The sequence below is a fragment of the Xiphophorus couchianus genome, chromosome 11, assembly GCF_001444195.1.
Source record: "Xiphophorus couchianus chromosome 11, X_couchianus-1.0, whole genome shotgun sequence".
NCBI classification, from domain to species: Eukaryota; Metazoa; Chordata; class Actinopteri; order Cyprinodontiformes; family Poeciliidae; genus Xiphophorus; species Xiphophorus couchianus.
In genome coordinates, this window is record NC_040238.1 from 6,882,081 (window position 1) to 6,907,339 (window position 25,259).

General features: G+C 39.1%; 1 protein-coding gene and 1 long non-coding RNA gene across 5 annotated transcripts in view; one reads left to right on the plus strand and one right to left on the minus strand.

Annotated features, from left to right (window-relative positions):
- The window catches only part of grik2 (glutamate receptor, ionotropic, kainate 2), a 429,445-nt gene that overhangs the window by 26,461 nt on the left and 377,725 nt on the right, over positions 1-25,259 (minus strand). For 2 of the 4 annotated variants that reach the window (XM_028030747.1, XM_028030746.1), the window contains exons 16-17: positions 11,668-11,918; positions 11,375-11,402 (exon numbers count right to left, since the gene is read on the minus strand). In XM_028030747.1, the coding sequence (XP_027886548.1) occupies positions 11,375-11,402; positions 11,668-11,918 (279 nt within the window). Of the gene's footprint in view, positions 1-11,204; positions 11,403-11,667; positions 11,919-25,259 lie in introns of those variants that run through there. The other 2 variants (XM_028030749.1, XM_028030748.1) reach the window with 2 other exon arrangements.
- On the plus strand, positions 13,597-16,368 carry LOC114152760 (uncharacterized). The gene is made up of 2 exons (XR_003597224.1): positions 13,597-13,863; positions 15,845-16,368. It is a non-coding gene; the product is annotated as an uncharacterized LOC114152760 (long non-coding RNA).

A 25,259-nucleotide genomic window follows, 5' to 3' on the forward strand; every position in this document is an offset into this window, starting at 1 on the left:
TTCTCCACAATTTTGTTAATAGTAAAAAAAGGGTTAAATAATAAAAAATCCAATAACTATTTTTTTTATTTTATTTTTTTTGAGAAAAATCTCAAGGTACACACAGTGAGTACAGCCGTACGGCTACAGGTGCTACTGACGACCATCATACTTACCATCATTGATCAATTTTCTAGAGCATGTCATCTCATCTCCCTCAGAAAACTCCCATCAGCCTTCACAGGTTCTTATCAAATATGTCTTTCATTTACATTCAGTTCACTCATTTCTGAAGCCACCAGTCTCTCCCCTTTTGATGTCTCTTTTGGCCATCAACCTCCTGTCTTCCCAGCAGATGGAAGAGACATTTCAATTGCCTCAGTCTGTCATCACATCCATTGTTGCAAGCATATCTGGTCCAGAACAATTTCTACACTTCAACGTACTGCTGACCAAAATTGGTGTTTCACCAACCAAAGATGCATACCAGGACCACCCCCGTACTCACCTGCACAGAAATGTGTCTATACTTCTCCAAGAAACTCGCTCCACTCTTCATTGGTCCTTATGTCATTGAATCTGACAGTAGTCCCACAGCTGTCCGTCACTGTCAGAAGAGACAGCCAGGTCACCCAACTAGTCCACCTGGAGTCGACTGGTTTCTTCCCAGTCTTCCAGTCCTTCCCAGTCCTTCTTTGGTTAATCTCCTTTCATATTATTCACCTCTCCTCATCTGCCTCCAGTGCTCCAATCGTCCTGGTTCCCATTGCTCCCGGACTTGATCTCATGCCATCTTCATCACTGCACTTTATAATTTTTGTAAATAACTTTTCTGGTTTCCTGAGAGCACTTCTGAATGTGGGTCAGACAGTAATAAGGTCTAATGTATCCACCATGTTGCTATTTACCATCACTCACTGTTCTGATTCAGATGCTCAGTCATTTCTTCATTCAAGATGCCACTACTTACTATTCCTACTGCTCAAAGCTCATTTTACACAAGTAAGCTCCCTGCTACTTATATACCCATATTGGTTCTTTTTCTTAATCAAATTACATCCACATCAGCCCATAATTTAATAAAATGCCACTTAGAAAATTATGCCACTTGAACTTGAATTTTTGTGTGGTTGGTGCAAAACTATAAACTATATCTGTACCCTCCTTTCTCATCATGAGCATTTGGACCAAATTAACTGTGCCATAATTAACACAGGAGGGCTGTATTACCAAATGAAAAGAAGCTGTGTTCTAAGAGGCTGTCGTTTCAAACCACATTACACTTTCCTCATATGAGACTAAAACCAATTATGTTCTTGCTCATCAAAGCACTGTGTTTGATTCAGTAAATATGGTTTGTAGTATAAAACACATTTTTTGAGTGGTCAGGAAAAGCACCTTGTAATGCTAGTGTTATGTAGATATTGAACACCCTGACATAAATATTTGAACAATATCCGTGAGGCTATTGGGATTGTTGCCACCTTGTGCCAGTTCTCCACCAGATTACAGCAGGGAGCCTGGTCGGTGAGTTGGGTCTTGCAGGTGTGTCTCAGTGCACCTGTGATTCATTAGCCTCATGAACACAGTGTAAGAAGAGACTGCTGTCAGTTAGCCATTGTGGTAACTCCTAGCCTCCTTACTCCTCTTGTGTTTCTCTTTGAGATCTGCTCGTCATTAACCAGTGTTTTTGTGCTCACCTGTCAAGATCTCCCAGACGAAAGCCTGGACTCTGACCCATAGTGATGGTGAGATGAAGTTTCATGAGGCACTGAGATATCCTATCCAACTGTTCGACTCATGAGCCGACTCACCGCGTTGCTTTATTTGCTCTACTGCAACATCAAGTGGACAATATATGTAAAATAGGCAACATAAAAACAACATGAAGCCTTACAATGAATAAACAAGTAAATAATGTTTGTGATTCTGATACATAAATTGTGATTATAGTCTTGATCTCTAAATTAAACAATGGATGGACCAAAAAGAAATGAATGGTGGAGAGTTGTGATTGGCTTGTTATGTCACTAAGGACAAAATTACATTATTTATTTATTACTTAAAAATATAAACTAACTATGCTCAAGTTTAGGTGGTTTCTCTGTTTTGAGATGATTCCGTCTCATCTGCTACAGAGAATATCTGTACTCACAGAACGCGCGAGTACGGGCGGAGTTGCGGATGAAGCAAGAAATGGATCAGCAGGTTGATAGAAGTCGGGATAAAACATTTTGTCACCTTCCCAGTATTCCAGTGGATGTATGCTGTCTCATCGTTGCATCTTAAAATGACTTGGCTGAGCTTGGTCGACCTGGTTAGTATTCTAACCTTTCTGCAGAGCTCAGAATGCCTTAGCACCGGTGAGGTTTTTTTATATACATCATTAAAGTTAATTAGGAAACGAAACTTATCCTTTCAAAACATTAGAAATTAGAAAACAGGGTCTACTGTGTTTTTTTGGACATTATAAGTGATGGTTTATTATTGTGTGAAACTATTTAGTATTATGCAATAAAATTCTAAAACAAGAAATGTGTGGGGGTGAAATGGCAGTGTTTTACCATTTATTTTGCAGGCCGTTCCTGAATCGGTCATGTGGTACGACCCGCTTGCAAGGCTTCAAACATCACAACCTGCTCCATCAGCACAAACCTCAATATGCACTTCATTAAAATCCTCCTTGATTACTCAACACATGCTCTGAAGTCTCGGCACAGAAGACACATCACTACATCACTACCAACACAAGTTATTTTCCAGACCCACATTGGGTTGATCTACCATTGACAAGCTCCTGGACAAGTCTTAAGCTGGTTGGCAGCCTTGGATTGTCTCTGTTCTGTCACAACATCACTGTGTTTAAACCTGCCCCGCCCTCCTCTGCGCACCTAGTTAGTCAAACAAACGGACCCATTACCAATCTGGCTCACAGTCCAGGCATAATCAGCTTCAATCGTCTTACCTGATCCCACTCACCTCTCCCTCCCAGTATCTGGCTCACCGTTGTTGCTCACCTACTTCTGTCTGCCCTCAGTGAGCTGACCCTCCTGGTACTCTGGTGCCCTGGTCTTCCTTGCACTTCAACATTTCACATTTGTAAATAAATCTTTAAAACTGTTTTGTCGCCTGAAGGTTTTCTGCATGTGGTTCAGAAGTATTACTACAACCATGACAGAGGCATTATAAAATATTTTTAGACTGATCTTTTCCTAACTCAACTAACCAAATTTGATCTTGAATTGATATTGAAGTTAAAAGACAATTTGTTGGTCATTGGTGTTTAGAGCTCAATGCTATCCTCAGACTCATAAAAGCAAACTTTCTGTTGATCTATATAATCCCACATGGTAATTAAGCCATCAAGTTCCCCGAATGAGTATGCTGCTGCCTCACAGGTTGGTAGCAACTGAGATCTTAAAACAATGATATCAAAGCTATGGAAAGGGACTGGACTGTGACTATCTATGTGAAGGCCTTCAAATACCAGTCTAAGCTTATTACACTTTTATCAAGCTACAATTCTACAGTGGGGAGAACAAGTATTTGATACACTGTTGATTTTTCAGGTTTTCCCACTTGCAAAGCATGTAGAAGACTGTAATTTTTATCATAGGTACTCTTCAACTGTGAGTGATGGAATCTAAAACAAAAATCCAGAAAAATACAAGGTATGATTTTTAAATAATTAATTTCCATTTTATTGTGTGAAATAAGTATTTGATCATCCATCAACCAGTAAGAATGCTGGCTCTCACAGACATGTTAGTTCTTCGTTAAGAAGACCTCCTGTTCTCCACTCATTACCTGTATTAATTGCACCTGTTTGAACTCGTTACCTGTATAAAAGACACCTGTCCACACACTCAATCAATCAGACTCCAGCATCTCCACAATGCCCAAGACCAGAGAGCTGTGTAAGGATATCAGGGATAAAATTGTAGACCTGCACAAGGCTGGGATGGGCTACAGGACAATAGGCAAGCAGCTTGGTGAGAAGGCAACAACAGTTGGTGCAATTATTAGAAAATGGAAGAAATACAAAATAACGGAAAATCTCCCTCGGTCTGGGGCGCCATGCAAGATCTCACCTCGTGGAGCATCATTGATCTTGAGGAAGGTGAGGAATGAGCCCAGAACTACACAGCAGGACCCGGTCAATGACCTGAATAGAGCTGGGACCACAGTCTCAAAGAAAACAATCAGTAACACTCTACGCCGTCAAGGATTAAAATCCTGCAGTGCACGCAAGGTGCCCTTCCTCAAGCCAACACATGTCAAAGCCCGTCTGATGTTTGCAAATGACCATCTGAATGATCCAGAGGAGGAATGGGAGAAGGTCATGTGGTCTGATGAGACAAAAATAGAACTTTTTGGTTTAAACTCCACTCGTCATGTTTGGAGGAAGAAGAATGATGAGTACAACCCCAAGAACACCATCCCAACCGTGAAGCATGGTGGTGGAAACATCATTCTTTGGGGATGCTTTTCTGCAAAGGGGACAGGACGACTGCACCATATTGTGGGAAGGATGGATGGGGCCATGTATCGTGAGATTTTGGCCAACAACCTCCTTCCCTCAGTAAGAGCACTGAAGATGGGTCGTGGCTGGGTCTTCCAGCATGATAACGACCCAAAACACACAGCCAGGGCAACTAAAGAGTGGCTCCGTAGGAAACATCTTAAGGTCCTGGAGTGGCCTAGCCAGTCTCCAGACCTGAATCCAATAGAAAATCTTTGGAGGGAGCTTAAAGTCCGTGTGGCCCAGCGACAGCCCCGAAACCTGAAGGCTCTGGAGGAGATCTGTATGGAGGAGTGGGCCAAAATCCCTGCTGCAGTGTGTGCAAACCTGGTCAAGAACTACAGGAAACGTCTGATCTCTGTAATTGCAAACAAAGGTTTCTGTACCAAATATTAAGTTTCGTTTTTCTGGTGTATCAAATACTTATTTCACACAATAAAATGGAAATTAATTATTTAAAAATCATACATTGTATTTTTCTGGATTTTTGTTTTAGATTCCATCATTCACAGTTGAAGAGTACCTATGATAAAAATTACAGTCTTCTACATGCTTTGCAAGTGGGAAAACCTGAAAAATCAACAGTGTATCAAATACTTGTTCTCCCCACTGTATTTTATTTGGTGAAAAGGTTTAGTAGAAAATTCAAACATGTCACTTGGGTCCTTTCATGTGCTCTGAACAAAGTGCATCACAAAGCAAGGTGCATAAAGCATGACAGTAGTGGCATTCATGGATGGATCAAGCAATAAATTGTAGACTGTTTTGATTTTTGTTTTCTAGCTGCTTTTTGACTCTGACATATCTGCTTAGTTAATTTATAGAGTCTTTACTTTTTCTCTGGTCAACAGATTATTTTTGCTAAGCAAGTCAAGTCTCCATTAAAAATTAAATTAGATCTTGCAGCAAATTCACCCCCATAACATATTCTGTCAATATATTGTCACATACAGGTGCATCTCAAAAAATTTAAATATTGTGAAAAATGTTGGGGCGTGCTGTGGTGGCGCAGGGGGTTAGCACGCCCCACGTTTGGAGGCCTTAGTCCTCGACGCGGATGTCGCGGGTTCGACTCTCGGCCCCGACAACCTTTACCGCATGTCTTCCCCCCTTCTCCTCACCCTCCTTCCTGTCTGCCTGCTGTACAAAAAATACGAGCCACTAGCGCCGCAAAAACTCTTTGGAGAAAAAAATGGAAAAAAAAAAACAAACAAATATTGTGAAAAATGTTGAGATTTTGTTACTCATTGCAGAAAGTGAAGCTCATCTAGATTATATTTGCCACACATAGTATTAAATATTTAAGGCCTTTATTTCTTGTAAATTTTACAATTACACCTTTATTACAGATAATGAAAAGCCATGATTCCCCAAATTGACTGTGAACTTCAGAAAAACACAGTGGACCAACTCCAGCTGATAACATGGCCCAAAATCATTACTGACAGGAAACACTGGACTTTCAGCAATGTGGATTCTGTTCCCTTCTACTCTTCCTCCAGACTCTGGGACCTCAATTGAAATGCAAACTTGACTTTCCTCTCCTCTCACTCCTGCCTCAAACCACTCCTTACAAAGCTCCCTTAAATTCTTGCATGGACTTTGCTTGACAATCCTCTCAAGTTTGTGGTTGTCCCAGTTGCATCTTTTCCTATTGCACTTTTGTCCTTCCACCCAACCTTAATCAAATATGCTTATTGCCCCTCTTTTTGGAGGGGCAATACGCATATTTGCTTTCAGTCACTGGCACTGAAGACAATGACTGTCTTCTGGACATCTGTCCAGTCATCAGTTTTCCCCATGATTGTACAGACGACTGACTCAGTGGATGAACGTGCAGAGGCTCAGGGAAACTTCCCAGGTGTTTTGAGTTAACTAGCTGATAGGATTTGATATAATCAGTTTTCAATACTTAACTTTTTCCTAATATCCAAATTTGCCAAAATATTGAATTATGTGTTTTTATTCTATAAGCCATAATCATCGTAAAATACAAGAAATAAGGGCTTGAAATATTTCACTCTGTGTAATAGATATATTTAATGTATGAGTTTCCCTTTCTAAAATGGGTGACAAACATATTTCACTTTTTATGATGTACCTGTATAAAGGGTAGGAGGAAAAGATCAGCTGAAATGAGAAAAAAGTACCGTGAATGTAAAGGCGTGTTTCCACTAGCAATTCAAGCACTAATAGACTAATGAGCGGTTCAGTTCTAACCCAGGTTGTGAGCTTTCCCATTATCCAGTCTGTTCCTCGGTTGTGTTCAACTCTCTGCTGATGTTTGCAGCGACACTCAGAAATGGAGAACCTCCAGGTTCTGGTTCCGATGCATTAAAATAAGCCCAGATATTTAATTTTGTCAGAAATTCATTGCTGGTCCAAACATAATGATGAAGGCCCAGATCAGCTGATTATTTCGCTATGAATGTAAATATAATTACAACCTTTAGTATTTAGGCAATTCAATCTATGGGAACCAATAGCCATTCATAAACATTATTATTATTTTTTAAACTAAATAAAAAATAAAATTCACATCACAAATTAATATTATGTAGTTCTGGTGTTTCACACTGTGGATGTAAAACAGAGGCTCCGTCAGAAAGCTGACCACAGCTGCACCGTCTCTCTCTGCTTTAATACTGAAATACTGACCGTATTTCATAGAAAAGAGCTGCTAGCAGCGCAGATAATTCACGGTCATTCTGCTGCAGAAGTTACCGCATGCGTTCCTGCTGCTGCTCTTGATGATTTTCATAATTAAACTTCTCCATACAGCTCTCTGATAGCAGACGGCATGTCAGCGGCCCACAGCTAGAGTTAGATTCTAAGCACTAAAGGTTGTTCTGCAGTTTACAGTGACATAATCAATGAATACGGTCATCTGTCAGTCAAATGGTTTTGGTGCCATACCTCAATCAATCCTGCAGGAACTACCCCTGAAGTAGGTACTAAAATCTGAAAACAGTCGGGCTGAGCTGCGCCGAATTTACTCAGAACGAATCTGACCGAGGCGAACCTAGACGTCCCGGTTAGAGGGGGGCTAGTGGAAAAGCGCCTTATGAAATTCAAGTCACAACTTGGCTGAGAAAATTATAAGAAGCATTAAAAAGACCACTGACATCCATAAATTCAAAATCGTTGTGTGCATTTAGATCTGGGACATAGTTACTAACACAAGGGCCTGCCACACTGCTCAACAGCAAATAGAAAAACCTTTCAAGCAATATCTCATTTCTTTTTTTAAAATAGGGTCTTAATGCATTATCATTTTACCTTAGCTGAGACATATATAATAATTCAGACATTTTTTACTTAACCAGTACTTCACAGAACATCGATTGACTGCTATGGCAATCTAAATGTGAAGGTAATTTACAACACCAACTTCTATGATTCCACAAACACAAGTAAGTTAAGCGTGAACACAAGCCAAAACTGAAATCCATCAGATTACAATGTTTCTGTTGAGACTGTTGATGGAGTATGAAGAGTCCCATAAACCCTTCAGTACAGGGTTTATAAACTTCCACTAAAACAGACTTATATTTATCGTTTTCCCCTGAGACTTTATTAGTTTAAGGAAAATGACAAACACAGACATTACTTTGCTTATTTATGCCGGTTCAAATTATAGACCTGAATTGATTTTCATTTGCTAAGTGGCCTCAGGCATTTTAACAAATATTTTCAATTGAAGTCTTAATATTATCAGTAAATGCTCTTAATAGGTTAATAATAGGGAAAAAAAACAAACAAAAAAAACTTTCTTAAACCAGGTAAAAGATTGGACCAAGAACTCAGCAACACAAACCATAGGGATATTTTTGAGAAGCGTTTGTGTGGTCCTTAAAGCTGCATTACATAACTTTTATAATCAACATGTAACTTTTAGAAACAGTAAATTTCTTTACACCATATTGTGACAGCATAATATGAGATAGATCATCTGGGAACAAATCAAGGTCCTCTTCCTTCTCCCTGTGGTCCTACTGCCATCTGTAGAAATACACCGCTCAGTCAAAAACAACCAATCAGAGTCAGGAGGAGGGTCTTAGCCCTTTCAAACACTCTTGTGTATTCACTTCTCCCACCCTGCCCCTGGCTCCCTGCCAGTTTCCCACACTAGAGCCTGCACAGGATAGTTAGCATGGCCTCTGATGATGGTGAATAAACAGTTTTCCTGTAACAGTAAGTTTTTTCTCCACCATTAGCACATTGAGCAGTGCATACACAACTGTAACTGACTTCACTAAGACTTTGCTCCTGGCCTTGATTGGACGGTTCTGCATATAGCATTAGGAACACAGGGAGAAAGAAGACCAATTGTCTTATGGTGTACTGTCATGATATAGTGACAATTTTAACAATGTGTACTTCTTCAGGAAGCTAAGATCCTTCATGGTCTGTAGCAAGATGTTGCAGATCTATAAGCCTGTTGAGAGCATCATCTCTTCTGCTGTCATCTGTTGGGGCAGCAGCATCAGAACCAGGGACATAAAAAGGCTCAACAACCTGATGAAGAAGTCTGGTTTTGAAAAAAAGAATTCTTCATAAAACCAAAAATATTATGGACAACCTTGACCATCCTCTTCATTAGACTGTCTTGGGAAAACAGAGCATCTTCAGTCAGATGCTACTTCAGACTCACTGTAATGCAGACTGCTACAGAGAATTGTTCCTGCCAACAGTCATCACTGTCTACAACAGGGGTCTCAAACTCCAGTCCTCGAGGGCCCCAGTCCTGCAACCTTTAGATGTGCCTCTGCTCCACCACCTGAATAGAATAATTAGGTCATTAAGGCTCTGTAGAACTGATCTACACAAGGAGGAGGTCATTAAGTCATTTCATTCTGTTTTGTTCCTGTGGCTCATCTAAAAACTGTAGGACAGTGTCCCTCCAGGACTGGAGTTTGAGACTCCTGGTCTACAATAACTTTTTGAAGAATCTGAGTTAAACAACATTTGATTTCCCTCTGGGATCAAAAGGAAACTTTTGACTTGAATTGAACCAAAAACATATTTCTTATAAGAGTTACATACTGCAGCTTTAACAAAGCCCTAAAATCTTAAACTTTTATTTTTAGTAGTACCTGTTGGCAGGAACAATCTCCTGTAAAAATCGTGTCCCTATTTAGGGATTTTTAATAGAAATTAAAAATAAATCAAAAATAGTTACCTTATATTTTTCTTTCTTTGCTGATTTTAACTTATTAAATGCCTATGATAGATGTTAATGCATTTGTGCTTGTGGAAATAAATGTAATTGACTTTAAATAATATATTTTTTATTTTTATTTCACAAAAGTTTGTTATTGTATAAAACAGCTTAAAAATATAGAAATGTGCAAAATTGAAAGAAAAGCATTTCTTGGCTTTGTATAATTTCCAGAACGACAAGTACGCATTAAAGAAACATCCCATTAAAATATTTCTATTAACATTCTAGTTTGACGGGAACCTAAATGGAATTTTTTTGCTTTAAAGGGCAATTATATCCATATGTTAGACATAAAACCAAAATATAAAATTAGTAAATAATTTGTTTATTTTTCAAAGCAGAAATAAAAATTGGTACATTGCACTTTCCTGGGGAATAAACACCCCTGGGAAGCACTTGCTCATATGAATGACAGTGAATTTACTTATTGCTGCATTTAGAAAACAGTGTTTTCTTAACAAAAATAACTTTTTAGTGTGAATAAATCAGAAGGGAATATGGTCACTTATTGCCAATATAAAGTAAAGAAAAATGTGTCACTGATTCTTTTCTCAAAAATCCCCCAAACAGAAAAAGCCAGACTTGTGACAATGACGAGGAGAGAATTCTCCTTATGCAGTGAAATAGCACTTTCTATCTAGAGAAACTTTGGTCCATTATTATAAAACCTCAAGAAACATGGCTTCCAGAAAAAATATAGCAGGACTGAGACACGAAGGCACAACACACTTCATGTCACAATTAGGGCAGAAGACTCCAGTGGACTTAGCAGTGAGAACATCAAGTTCACTGCAGGTGTTGACTGTGAATGTAGAGTTTTAATAATTCCCTGTGTTGTTTTAAACTGATTTTCAATGCTTGCAGCTATTGTCAGAAAAAAGGTAAGTATTTTTTTAAATTAGAAATTCATCTTCAAGTACTCCCTCTGCATGCTTAATAAAAAAGGCTGCAGCATCAACTCATATCTGAATGAAATAGGTTGTAAATCAATATTTTGACTTCCTTTCTAACTGAAATATAAGCATTAGGTTAAAGTGGAATACTTTAGATAAAGAAATTGTGAAGACTGTCCTCAGAATCTATGGATGACTGTGGGACTGATACTCAAATATTATTATTTTTCATGCAGTATGTTAAATCATTATTTAATATTTCGACATCTCAGGTTTTGTTCCAAGCATCTTTTACTGAACTTGCAGGCCATTGTATTAGCAACTAGTGACTGGCAGACAGCTCAGTGGAAAGTTAAATATCACAGTCTTCTGTCACTGTATCCATCATCTTTAAAGCAAAAGACATGAAGTCAGATTGGTTACAGAACAGAAGCAGCTCAGAGTGAGAAGTTTTGGATGTGGCTGTTGAAGACATGCCATGCAGTGGAACAAGCCTTGAGCAGATGTGGATTTCATCCGATTGTGTTTAAGTCCAAGCACTTCAAACATTTTATTAAACTGCTTTAGTAATCCCATTCCTTCGCAATTGTAAAGAAAATTTTTAATGTTAAAACAAATGAATGAACCAACAACAAAAAGAGATGTTTTAGATATTAGACTCAAATAAAGGCAAATCATTTCTGAAGTTCCCTTGTGGTCATTTGAGATGGTGGTTAAAGTCTAGCTTGGGTCCATGGTGACAGCAGAATTCCTCACGTTTCTTATCTCGTTGTCGCCATTGGGCCTAAGTGAATAAATGCAAAGACACCAATTCTTATCTTATGGGTTATGATATAGCATTCTTATTACTGTGTGAAGTTCCATCTATTCTCAAATCAATAACCCTATTCAAATGCTATACTTCTAATAAAAGCATAATTACTACAGGTTGATTCTTAATAGCTTGTATTTGCCTCAAGGCTGCCATACATGGCATATGTGCTTACTGTAAGAAATTCTGCTTTCATTGGTTTAAATTCTTCAGAGAAAATATCACATGAATTCTTTACCTTTTCCAGCTGTGCATTCTGTTTGGACTTGTACAGGAACTCTCCAACAGCCACAAACACAGAGAGAACAAGTCCAGCTGCCAGGACAATGAAGATCCCACCGATGTTCTGCACACCAAGGGCGCTGGCCTCCTTACTCTCCTCCTCTGGACAACCATTTCCTCGCCACCATTTCTCTTTCATCATGTGCAGTTTCCCTTCTTCCTGAAGTTGCAGAATGGCAATAGTGATCTTATCTCTGTATGGAGATCCTGAAGGAACAAAACACAAAAAGATTAACAAGCAATGTTACTGTTTTTTGTTAATATTATTGCATGACCCAGAGGGCTGCCAGTGTTAGTGTACACAGTAAAACAGCTATGCAATAATAATTCTGCTTTCTGCACTTTAAATTAAAGTGCACTTTCAAAAATATCAAGAATAAAAATAAATAAATTGTCAAATACTCAAGCAGAGTGAGGAAAGAAAAAATAAATTAAATGAATAAATATACTGCAGAATATCAAACTTAAGTGTAGCTACATTCTGTTCTGATTAATTTCACTGTAAACTCTTAAACTCTTTTAAGCATCAATACAAACGTGCCAGAACACACACAAAATCAGCAAACAAGTTATCTTCTCAAAGAGAGTCGGGCGTACTTAGCCACAATCAGCTGTGACTCAATCCAGGTGATGTAACAACACCATCAATTCTGGCAAAACAAGCTCCAATGAGCAGAAGTTTTACATGTAAAAGCAGTACTGCTATCAAATAACAGACTCACCAGGCAATCAAATCAGTAGGTTCAAAGATTTGGATCAGTTTGTGTGGAAGACGCCAGCAACAAGCCACAATCACAATGGAAACAGGTGAGGAAGCTCAAACTGTGTGCTGGAGGCAAGGCTGTAAAGAAGCTAGCAGAGTTTGGGGCAACACAGCAAGTGGGCCTGCAAAAATAAAAGTCCCTAACTAATTGCGGGTTACACTTGTAAAAGTGTCAAGTTGTCATTGCTGGCATTGCAATTTTTTATATTGCCAGAGCTACCAGTGTTGAGTTTCTTGCTTCTTAGTTCACCTGTGCTCCTTGGATTTTCTGTTAATCTGTAAGAGCTTTAATTAAATCAACCTTTTTCACACCACTACCTGGGTCCTGCATCGATCCTCACCACCAATTATCGCATTTCATAACAACCAGATTAACCAGTATAACTGGAAATTGATTAAGGAAAGATTTCCAAATTTGGTCAAATTTCTCGAGCCTCTCATTACACATCTGGGGCCTCATGCATAAAGCGCGAGTGCGCACAAAAAATGTGCGGCGCCATATTTTACGCACAAGTCGGCATGTATAAAAATTTACTTTGCGTCAAAGTTTGAGTAAAAATACGCACACTTTTTCTCTGGCGTGAAAATGTGCAGCAGCCACGCAAACTTTTTCTGTATCAGTATCAGACTACTAAAACTCACCTAAATCCACTGAAATCTGACTCCATTCAGTTATTTAGAGCAAAAAGCATCAAACCTGATGTTTTTCATGATTTTAATATTTTATTGTTTAAACGTAAACGACGAGACTGAACCGCATTTATCCTCAGACAATAAACTAACATGCACATAAAATAAAGAAAATAAAAATAAAAGTATGTGAAAACCTCGCTGGAATATAAATAGTACTTTTTCTCAGTTTTTGTCTCATAAAGATGTAATGCATTGGTCTGTGCGCCGAAGCGCATGAAATGCATCTATGGGGTCATTTCATTCTCACTAAAATTGGATCAGCAGATTAACTCAAACCTGCTGATTAAAAATAAGCAACAGGTTTGATTATTTTTAAGGTAATCAAGGTTGATGTTAAACAGGTAGCACACCTTTTGACAGTCAGTAGTCCTCAGGTGCTGCTGTCTGCCAAGTGCAGAGTTGAACCTTGGTGATAAACTAACATGTAACCCATGTTAAAATCTGACATAAATAGGAATAAATAGTTGGTTAAAAGTCTGTAGACAGAAAATAACGTCGCTGTTCCTTTAAGGAACCAACGTTACAGTCTGGGTGACGCTGCAGTACGCAGAACTGAGGGAGAGAGCAGGGGAGGAATCGGAGGAAAAGAGCTGTGATTAATTAACAGGAAAAGTTATTGTAGTAAAAAAAAACAACATAATTTACCTGGTCGGGAACTGACGGGGGTTTTATGAGAACTAAGTTACATCGGTTTTGGTGAGTTTTGTGTTTATTTTTCTGCATTTTCATCGTGTTGTACTTTTTCTTTTGGCGGAGAGCTAACGCTAAAAACGTAGCTGGTTACGAAGAAATGCTCCGTCATAAACTGTTATCCGGTTAATATATTGGGTTAATGAAGAAGAATTTATTTGTATAATTTGAGGATTTAAAAAGAGTTTTATTGTGTTCAAGGGCGTATGTAACCCAGTCCAAACTAAAGGTGTTTGTAATGAGTTCAGTTCATAGAAGGAGTGATAATTTAGAATGTATCAAGCATGTTTGCTTAAATATGTTAAAATTGTTATTAAGTGTTAACCATATTCTATTTTGAAAGGGCTCATGTTTGTAAGAGGAAGTGGGGTAGAGCAAAGGAACTTGACTGGTCCGTGGTTGGCTAAGAGACAGGAAAGAGAGTGACGAACCGCGCCAAAAGAATAGAAACGTGGCAGAGTTTTGGAGAACGAGTGTTTTGCACATAATTTGACTTTCAACTCGACAGTTTTGTTGATGTGTGTTAACACTGCACACTGTTTTGCCACTGCTGTGACGGTTCCAGACCGGAGCTGACTGTACCGTAGGTGTACCGCTCGCTGACGCATCAACGTTCATTAACACAATGAACGGACTTTGAGTACTGTAGCTAACTCAGCTAACAGACAATTCAGCTAAGGTTTCCGTCGTGGAAGCTTTACAGTTGAGCTTGGACCAGCGAGCTGTGCTTATGCAGAGAGTTTGTGGCGGGGCTGGAGAACTGGATCTGCGTTGGACTTCTCTGGTGTTCCTGGATCCTCAGGACGACCGGACTGGTTGGGGACCTGAGGACATCTTGCTGGCTGGGACTGAGGACGGGTGAGGTGCCGAGAGGGTTCGGGTCTTCACTTGGAGTGGGGCGCCCAGTTCCACGTTTCGTCGACACATCAGGCCTGCAAGGGGGTTTTTTTTGGGACTATATTTTAGTTAGTTATTGCCGGCTTAGCTGAACATTAAAGTGTGGGCCCACATTGATTAATATAGGTTCTAAAATCAAAAGAGTGAAACATTTTGCTTTTTGTGCATTTGTTATTGTGTTTAATATATGTTCAACTCTCATACAGGTGTGTGTTTGATTTATTCAGAACTGTATTTGGAGTGTATTATGCCTATTCAAATCTATATTGTTTGGTGAGAAGGAAAGAACAATACTAATATATCATTACTCTAAGGTGAGTGAAACTCAACATAGGTTTAAACACGAGAGTGTAATAGTTATTATTTGTAACTTAATGAGTTTAAGGAACTCAGGGGCCCTTACCTACGTTAGAGCGGTATAATTGGGCTACACGTAGGTTTGGTCCACATTGGCTTAATAACCCCCTCCCCTCCTGCCCCCTCCCTATGTGAAAAAATATTACATAATTAACAGACCTATTCTACCTCACATTCAGTGCTGACCTTACTAAACACCGGACTTTACAACAAATGCGTTGCGTGATAGATATCTAACTTATGGGTCCACTCACTGTACTTACAGCCGAGGTAGCGAAATAACTTCTAATGTCTGTCGTCCTTTTCTTTTTTGGTGGCGACATGGTCTCGGAGACTCATAATAAATGTCAAACTCAGAAGGAGACGCGTTCACTTTCAGCACCATGGACCAAGCTTCCGTTCCGCGTGTGGCCAGGTGGCCGCCGCCTGTTGCAGCTAATCAAAGAACGTAGATCCACGTTCTTTGAGCCAATAGCGGGTCGTCATAGTTCATAACAGCGAATTTTAAAATGAATGCTACCACTGCGTAGTATATTGAAATATTAAACTAATCAATGTAGATTTTCGTTTATTTATTTTGTTTTTGTTAAAAAATACATATGTTTTTTTTTTTAATTAATATGGCAAAAATTGGTCGGAACTATTTTATATCCCTTGAATATTGGTCGTGACATGTCACGACCGTCCACACCCAAACCTACGCCCATGATTGTGTTTGTGGCCTGTTACACAGGTCAGGTTTTTTTGTCCGGTCGGAGCAAGGATTGGTCTGCCATGTGCGGCGTGCACATTCACAGATGGGATTCAAGATGGCGAGCCAGACCAAAACTTCAATTCATCTTCTCCATCGCATCAGAGAGGGACTCTCCCGCGTGTGGTAATCCGCTGCAGGATCGGTAGGAATATCAGGAACTAGTTCGAACTGAACTGAATAGAACTGAGAACCGATTGAATTATTATCTTTTTGGATTGAATCAAACTGAGACTTTTCATTGAACTGAGTACCTGGATTTACATTTGGACCTGAACTTGAATTTAAAGTGCCATACTTTGATTTTCATATGTTTATGTCTCTGAATGTGATTTGAGTAATTGTGGTCCACTTTGATTTAATTGTGTTTGAAGGTATTTTCCTACCTGTAAAAGAAAGGAAAATGAGTTAACTCAGGAGAAAAATAGAAATCTTAAAATAGGTGCAACCTAGGAAAAAGAGACCGGTCTAATTAACTCAAATTAGTCTGATTAAAATAACCTAGGTGAATTAAAGAGCAAAAAGAAAGAGTGATATACTTTTTTTTCCCCTTTTCCTCCCCATTTATATTTACCTCATTATTAAGAATCTGCAGGGTATTTTTTGGTTTCATGTATTGTACTTTATATGTGTATTTTGCATTCAGTAAATTGCCGGCCTTTTTCCCTTAAAGCAGCGGTCTCTGGTGTTATTATTCTTGCTCCCCACTCCTTAGAGCCTAGAACTGGTCCAGTGGCGCAGTTAGTGGTGTGATACCGGTGCTACAAACAACTGAACTGAACTTGCTCCGATGGCTATGAGCTCAGCTGAGCTTTACTTCAGCCATGAATTTGGCATTACAGCAGCCATACATAAATTAAAATCAGGTTTAATCCTGGAATCTGGAGAAGCTGCTGCACCTCTGTGTGCCACCATAGCAACAAAAAAAAAGGTCCCCAGCTGGACTTCCAGATACACTCACTGGCCACTTTATTAAGTACACCTTGCTAGTACCAGGTTGAACCCTTTTTTTCATTTTCAGTTGGAATGGCGCTAGGCCTGTCACGATAAACAATAAATCAATCAATTGTATGATAGTCATTTTAATTATCGGCATTATCGTCTCTTCCGGCCTTTTCCTCTTTCTGTTAATGACACTGAATTAGGCCTGTCGCGATAAACGATAAATCGATTAATCGTACGATAAATTAAAACTATCGACGTCATTTTAATTATCGGCATTATCGTCTCTTCCGGCCTTTTTCTCTTTCTGTTGACACTGAATGAAAAAAGGCTCAACTCCGGTGCTCTCCACTGACCCTCCCTTCCTCATTTCCTTAGTGTAAAGCCCAGCGCACATGACACGATCTTAGAGCTGTCGGCCCATTTTCAAAACCTGACAGACCACACATTAGCCGACAGAAATCCTAGGTATAACGGTTTGATCGGTTCGGTCCTGCCATGTGGTGTCCAACAATGGGCACAAAATAATGGCTACAAGTCCAGTGAACTAATTTTAAAACCAGGCATTAATCAATACTTTACTACAATCTACCTGCAATGCATGTTGCTAGTGTCAGTCCTGACTGAATGAAAATCATTATAACCTGTTTACGTCACGTTAAGGAAGAACAGCTGAAAAGTTACAGGGTTCATCAACTGCAGTAGCAATTTCACTCCAACTCCTCCTCTTGTCATTTCTATATTATTTGCATGTTGAATAAACATTAATATTGTTTCCACATATCTCCAATGTCCGCTGGACTTCCGGTTGCGCAGTGTCAGCTGTTTGGGATTCCCCTACTTAATTTCCCCTCAGAAAGTGCGGAGGAGAATCCGCGCTTTCTGATTGGCTGCCTGTCACATTCAACAGGCTGCGTTAAGATTCCAGTCGGGGAAAATCCCTGATTTGGATCGGAGCGGCAACGACGATCTACCGTAACACACCACACAATGTTAGAACGACCAACGATCTAAGATTGTCGTAAAGGGAAAAATAGGAGCAAAAAATCATGTAGTGTGAACTATTGCATCAGGTAGTCGATTTGCCCATTTTCTCTATGTAAATCTAATTATTACTGAAAGGCAACATAATATACAGACTTCATAATCTGCACTCTTTTGGTTGAATGCAGTATTTATTTCCACTTTGGCTTTATGTTGTTTTTTCTTTTTCAAGTGAGTTTTTTGTTAATGGATACTGAGAATCCATTTTATTTTTATTTTTGGTTGTTTTGTTTATCAGCTCCAGTGTTAAATATTCTTTTGAAAATAAAGTGTATCTAACTTTGGCAGGAAATCTCATGAATTATTACGTCATTTCCATTAAATCAGTGTAAAAAAGTCTTCAAACAATATTATCGTTTATCGCAATAATTTTTGAGACAATTTATTGTTCAGCAAAATTTGCTATCGTGACAGGCCTAAATGGCGCCATGCAAGATTGTGATTGACAGCGTTAAGACCCACCTCCTGCCTCTGGTTGTTTTCTTTGAGACAGAAAAAAAGCACAAGAAGAAGGCAGATGATTTAAATTTTTTCTCACAGATTAACTCTCAAGCCATACTGTCATGACATAGTGACAGTTTTAACAAATGCACAAAGCATTATTTTTTTAAATAAAAGTTACATACTGCAGCTTTAATGTCACTTAGGAGAAGTAGATTGGACAGGTCAAAAGGGAAAGTGGCAGCGGATATCTGTATCTTTTTTTTTTTGAACAAAGACTTTATTTTATCAGATCAATATTCAAAATCAATGATTAATACAATAAGTCAGAAACAACAATTTCCAATACAACTAGACAAACAGCTGAACAACAACAACCAAACAAGTCGGCGAGCTGAAGATCCAGGATTTTTTACATGGGGGATGAAATAAAGGAAAAATCTTTCTCGAGTGACTTTTGTCTTTATCATAACGGAGATATGTGTTAAATCTACCTATAAAATATGTGCCTGTGTGTTTACATTTATCTTACTTACTACAATATTAATTGGAAATATGTCTTCAAAGGGTTCCATCTTTTCTTAAATAAGTCAGTGGACAGGTTTAATTTTGCTGTTATTTTCTCCATCGTATAAACCGTTCACTAGTTTCTCTTTCCATTGATTTACAGTAGAGGGTAAAAGTTTATACCAACATACTGTTATCATTTTTTTGGCTACGAGAACAAGGATTCCAAACAAGTACTGTTCTTCTTTACTTAAATTATTTGGGGGAATTCCTAGAACAAAGATCCGGGGGTTCCAATCAATATAAGTCTGCAAAATATTTGAAATTTCCTCTCTAATTCCCTCCCAAAATTTCTTAATCTTTGGGCAATCGCAAAAGACATGAGTGTGATCTCCAACTAGTCCGCACTGTCTCCAGCACAAATTTGATTTAGCTTGATCAAATTTGGAAATAATATATGGAGTTTTGAAATATCTAACGATTATTTTCCAATAAAATTCTTTCCATGTTGGACTGTTAGTCAGTTTATGTCCAGTTACACACACTTGCTCCCACTCTTCATCTTCAATCACAACATTCATTTCTAGTTCCCATCTTTCTTTTATCCCAGGAGATCCCGTCGACAGACATGATTGTAAGCATTTGTATAAATTCGACACAGTGTTATTAGATTTTTTTTCTTTGGTGATCTTTATAAAGAATAATTCTAAATCAGTAGGTCGTGACTTAAGAAGGGACCATTCGGTGTGGGACATCAGGTAACTTCGCAACTGTAAATATCTATAAAAATCAGATGTGCTCAATCCATACTTCTCCTTAATCTGGCTAAAAGATTTCAGAATCTCCCCTTCAAACAAGTCATCAATAAAAATTAAGTTCTTGCTTTGCCAGGTTCGAAATCCTGGATCTTGTCACCCTGGTTTAAAGTCTATTATATCCAAAATTTTTGTAGCTCTGGATATAGATTGAGGAGCATTCATATTTTTTCTAATCATGTTTAAAGTCCTTTGAGTGCTTTTCATCCATAAATTTGTAATTTTGTACTTATGCCAGATTTCAGTCGAGCAGAATACAAGGGCCTGTAAAGAAAGTTTAGGGCTTGCGCTCTGTTCCAATGTCAGCCACGTTGTTTCTTTATTCTGTGTTAGCCAGCCTACACTTGCATGTAGTTGTGCTGCCCAGTAATATAATTTTAAGTTTGGTACATTAAGACCTCCATAAGGTTTACCACTGGTCAATTGAGTAAGTTTTATTCTGGCCTTTCTCTTCTGCCAAATAAATGTAGAAATCATTTTTTGCATTTTATTTAATTTTGTTGTTGGAACCCAAATAGGAAGGGCCATAAACAAATACAACAATCTAGGGAGAATATTCATTCTGATTGATTGAATCCTTCCAAAAAAGGAAAGCGGTAAAATATCCCATCTATCTAAGTCTTTTTGAATTTGGTCCAATAGCTTTCCAAAATTTGCCTTATATAATTTGGAAACATCCGTGGTAATATTGATTCCCAAATATCGAAATCCGTTAGGTGACCAGTTGAAATTCACTGATTTGGATAGTTCTGCGGGCCAGGAGCCTCTTAGCATCATGGCCTCTGACTTTGATTCATTAACTTTATATCCTGAGACCACACCAAAGTCCTTCAAACATTTTAAAATATTTGGTATAGAAGTTATTGGGTCTCTTATATACAGAATGACGTCATCAGCATACAGTGATAGTTTGTGAGTCCTGATTTTATCTGGTATGCCTAGAATTGATGAGTCTGTTCTTATTAATTCTGCTAGGGGTTCTATACTGATAGCAAACAGGATCGGTGAAAGGCAGCAACCCTGACAAGTTCCTCTTTTTAAGGGGAAACTTTCTGACATATAACCATTAGCGCGTACTCTAGAGGTTGGACTGGAGTACAGCACCCCAAACCAACTGATAAAGTTTTCATTAAAGCCCATCTTCAATAGAACCTGCTTCAGGAACAACCAATCCACCCGATCGAATGCCTTCTCGGCGTCTAGGCCGAGAAGCATGGATGTGTGAGGGCTTTGTTGACCAATTGAAATTATATTTAGGGTACGTCTGATATTTATTCCGAGTCTATTGGGTATAAAGCCTGTCTGATCAGGATTGATAAGTTTATTAATAATCTTTTGTAGTCTTTTGGCCAAGATGGCACTTAAAATCTTAACGTCATTACACAGCAGACTTATTGGTCTGTAAGAGGCGCATTGTGTGGGGTCTTTACCTTCTTTGTATATGACCGAGATAATTGCTTCTGCCCATGTTTTAGGTGGATCTTTGGAACCTAAAGCATAATTAAACACTCTGTATAAGAGTGGGATAAGCTCAGCCTGAAAGCATTTATAGAATTCTCCTGGAAAAGATATCTGTATCTTAAATAGAAGCTAAGCTAAAAATGCTAAATGATTGACAATCTCAAACAGTTTATCCATCTCTCCTGGAGAAAAACTGGGTTACAAATTGACACTGTTGTCTTTTCTCTGTCTCTCTTTGTTTTTTTAAACCTGACTTTATGATATTTCCTGGTTGAACTGACTGCTGAACCCCATTACTGTCAAGTAAACAAACCATTTCATGCAGATCCAAAGGTTGTTCAGTTGAAATGTGGATATTTGCTTTGGGAGGGGTAACATTTAATTTTTACTGCTAAAAAGAAATTTAAAAATGATATTATTGGGGGTGTTGTGGTGGTGCAGGGGTTAAGAACAACCCACATAAGGAGGCCTTAGTCCTTGATGCGGCTGTCGCAAGTGTGATTCACTTCCTAGTGACCTTTGCTGCATGTCTTCCCTCTCTCTTTACCTACTTTCCTGTCTGAGTATTTTCAAGTAAAGGCTACTAGAGCCAAAAAAAAACCACTTAAAAATGATATTAATTTTATCATTGACAGGGTCCCAAAACATTTTTATTCTATTTCTATATATACAAAAAAAATCCTTTTTTTTTGTGGGGTCCCCATGTCAGTCAGGGGCCCTTGGAATTGTCGTAACTTTTTTCTCCTATATGGTATCTGTTCACCACTATCTGCTTCCAATGCATTTAGTGAGCTCAGCATTCAACTGACATGCTGCAAGAATCCAGCATGTCAGATGAATCATTTGCTACCACAAACACAGAAGATGACCTTGAAACAAAGCAAGGCATGAAAGTGTGAAAACCAAGGACCACAGACCATAGTTAAAATAGAACAGGCAAATCGGTTGCCAGAGCAGGTGTTCTGTCCAGCAAGGGTTTCTGTCACGACAAAAGGTATTTATCTGCCAGCTGTGCTTCTATGCAGATTTCCACAGACATTTTAACTTCATAGTGCAAAACAAGTCATGTTGTGCACTGGAATATCTATATTACTTTGGTTAATAAAAGCATTTTATGATCAAATACCACTACAATATTATTCAGCACTTTTCAATAAGATACTCAATACTTTAAATTGCACTATTTTGCTTTGTTAATATGGTAAAATCTGACCAAAACGCCAAAACTGCTACACTGTGCATTTTTGAAATGCTGTGATGTAACAAAATGAATTTGGTAGAAAAAAAAGTCAACTCACTTTCAATGTCGCACTCACTGCACAGTGGCCTGATAACACGACAAACATCGGTGGATGGTGGATATCCACCAACACTTATGCATTTTACAACTTTAACACTAAAGTTGCAGTATGTAACTTTTACAAAAATTTGTTTTTTAGATATTTGTTCAAACTGTTACTATTTTGTGACAGCATAATATGAGACAGATAATCTGCAAAGAAAGATCTCCTCTGTGAAAAGACTGAGATCCTACACTTCCTCACAGAGCTACTATTACTGTCTGCAAAAATGCACAAAAACAACCAATCAGAGCCAGAAGGCGTGTTGTAGTGCTGCCAATCATGCGTGTCTACACTCACCAGCCACTTTATTAGGTACACCTTGTGTACACCTTGTTGCTGACCATTTGAATGGTCAGCAACAATAGTCAGGTAGGCTGTGGTGTTGACACGATGCTCATCTGGTACTAATGGACCCAAAATGCGCCAGGAAAATATCCCCCACACCATTGCACCACCACCAGCCTGAACCATTGATACAAGGCAGGATGGATCCATGCTTTCATGTTGTTGATGCCAAATTCTGACCCTACCATCTGAATGTCACAGCAAAAATCAAGACTCATCAGACCAGGCAACTTTTTTCCAATCTTCTGTTGTCCAATTTTGGTGAGCCTGTGTGAATTGTAGCCTCAGTTTCCTGTTCTTAGCTGACAATAGTGGCACCTGACGGTCTTCTGCTGCTGTAGCCCATCCGCCTCAAGGTTTGACGTGTTGTGCGTTCAGAGATGCTCTTCTGCGTACCTCAGATGTAATGAGTGGTGATTTGAGTTACTGTTGCAGTTCTATCAGCTCGGACCACTCTCCATTATCCTCTGACCTCTGGCATCAACAAGGCATTTGCGCCCACAGAACTGCCACTCCTAAATGTGTTAACGGTGGAAAAACAACTTACTATCAGTTTCTTCAGTTCCTTACAATAAAGAATCTGAACTAAACGGTTCAGAAAAGCTGTTTTTCTGCCATTATTGTGGTCATGCTAACCAGCCTGAGCAATCATGCCAGATTCACTTATGGTGAACCACCTGTAGTGTAGCAGAGAGTGTGGGGAAGGATGTGAGCAGCACATACACAAGGGTGATTGACAGTGCTAAGACCTTCCTCCTGGCTATGTTTGGTTGTTTTTGACTGGTAGCGGTTGTTAAGTGCAGTGGTGACTGCATGTATGTTTCCCCATTTCAGGTTGCTGCTGAGCTCCTGCAGCTGGTTCCACTCTGCCTCTTAATGAGGAGAGTATAAAGCTAGGTGGGGAACTAATCTCAGGGCCTCTTGACCAACTGGGCAGCATGAGGGCTGTAGTTTTGGGGTGGTTTGATGGAAGCTGGTATATTGAAGGGAAAGTGTGTCCATTTATTCCTTTGTTGCAGGTTTGCAGCTGAGTGGGGCCTTGTTTATGAAGCTATGAGGGTCATAGTCTCTCCCAGGTTTTTCCCTTCCACCCTCAAGATCAGAGGTGGGCAACTTCAGGACTAGAGGGCCGGTCTCCTGCAACTTTTAGATGTGTCTCTACTTCAACACACTTGAGTCAAATAATGAGGTTATTAGCAGGACTCTGGAGAACTTGACTGCACTTAGGAGGTGATTCAGCTGTTGGATTCAAGTGTGTTGGACGAGGGAAATATCCAAGAGTTGCAGGACATCGGCCCTCGAGGACCAGGATTGCCCACCCCTGCTCAAGATTCTTCTTGGATTATTTTTTGTTTAAATAAAACATTAACTATATCATCCTAGTTTTGCCTCTTCATTCCCTGGTCATTTATTACATTACCCCCTCATACCCTCAGGCTGCCTTGGGGATGTAACACAGTGTATTTGTGTAGATGACAGGAATTCCATAAGGCAAAGGCAGAGGAGCTTAATTTTTTTCACAGATTATTTGTCTCATATTAGGTCATGAAAGGACACGAAAAAGTGAAACCTGCAATCGCAGAACCAACCATTTTCTATTGTGAAATAATTAGGAACAGAAATTCTCATAATAACTTTGGGGTGGGGTGATGTATTAACTGAAACTACACTTGAATACAGAAAATAAAATTTGTGTTTCATAATGACAAATGTGACTGAGAAACTTGCAAACCTGAAAAAACCATCTCAACTCAATATTTCAAACAAACAACTGCCAAATTATTGACAAAGTGACTTAAGGACAACAGAGTCAATATTTCAAATGGAACAATATAAAGCCGTGATTGAGATGCCTTTATGGGCAAAGCTGAAAAGATGCATGTGAGCAAGGTGGTCTACAAACCTGAATCACACATCAGTTGTGTCAGGAGGAATTGACCAAAAAGTCCAACCAACTATAGAGAGAAGCTACCAATAAGATACTCAAACTTTTTCACCAGTCTTACAGTTTAAAAGACAATTTTACTTAAGACTAAGGAAACTGATGGAAACTTCTGCATCTGGATAATCATCTTGTTATGATTCTAGCCCATCTGCCTACTCTGTTATCTCGCTAAGCTCTCTCACCTTTGCGATCAAGCTCATCTGGTCCACCTGCATGCTGCTGTGCTGCAGTGAAATAATGCTCAAGTCATCTACCTGTTCTCCTGCAGTTATATTTAGCTCTATGGCAGGCAGACGGTTCCAGATGTTTTAAATCCAGCATTTCCCTCTTTTCCTGACCACGTTCATGACTATGTTTTGTCCTTTGGATTTCCCTGTCTTTCCTTGTCCAGTCGAATACTCCACTGGCTTCTGTTATCTAGACATGTCCCTGTTTCTGCCTCTCAACTTCTGCCTCGTCCCTGGATCTCTCAACCTGAGATTGCTTTCATGTGCCTTTCTGTGCCCTGACTCCTTATTCTTGCCTGACCCTTGGATAAGACCACTGTGCTACCA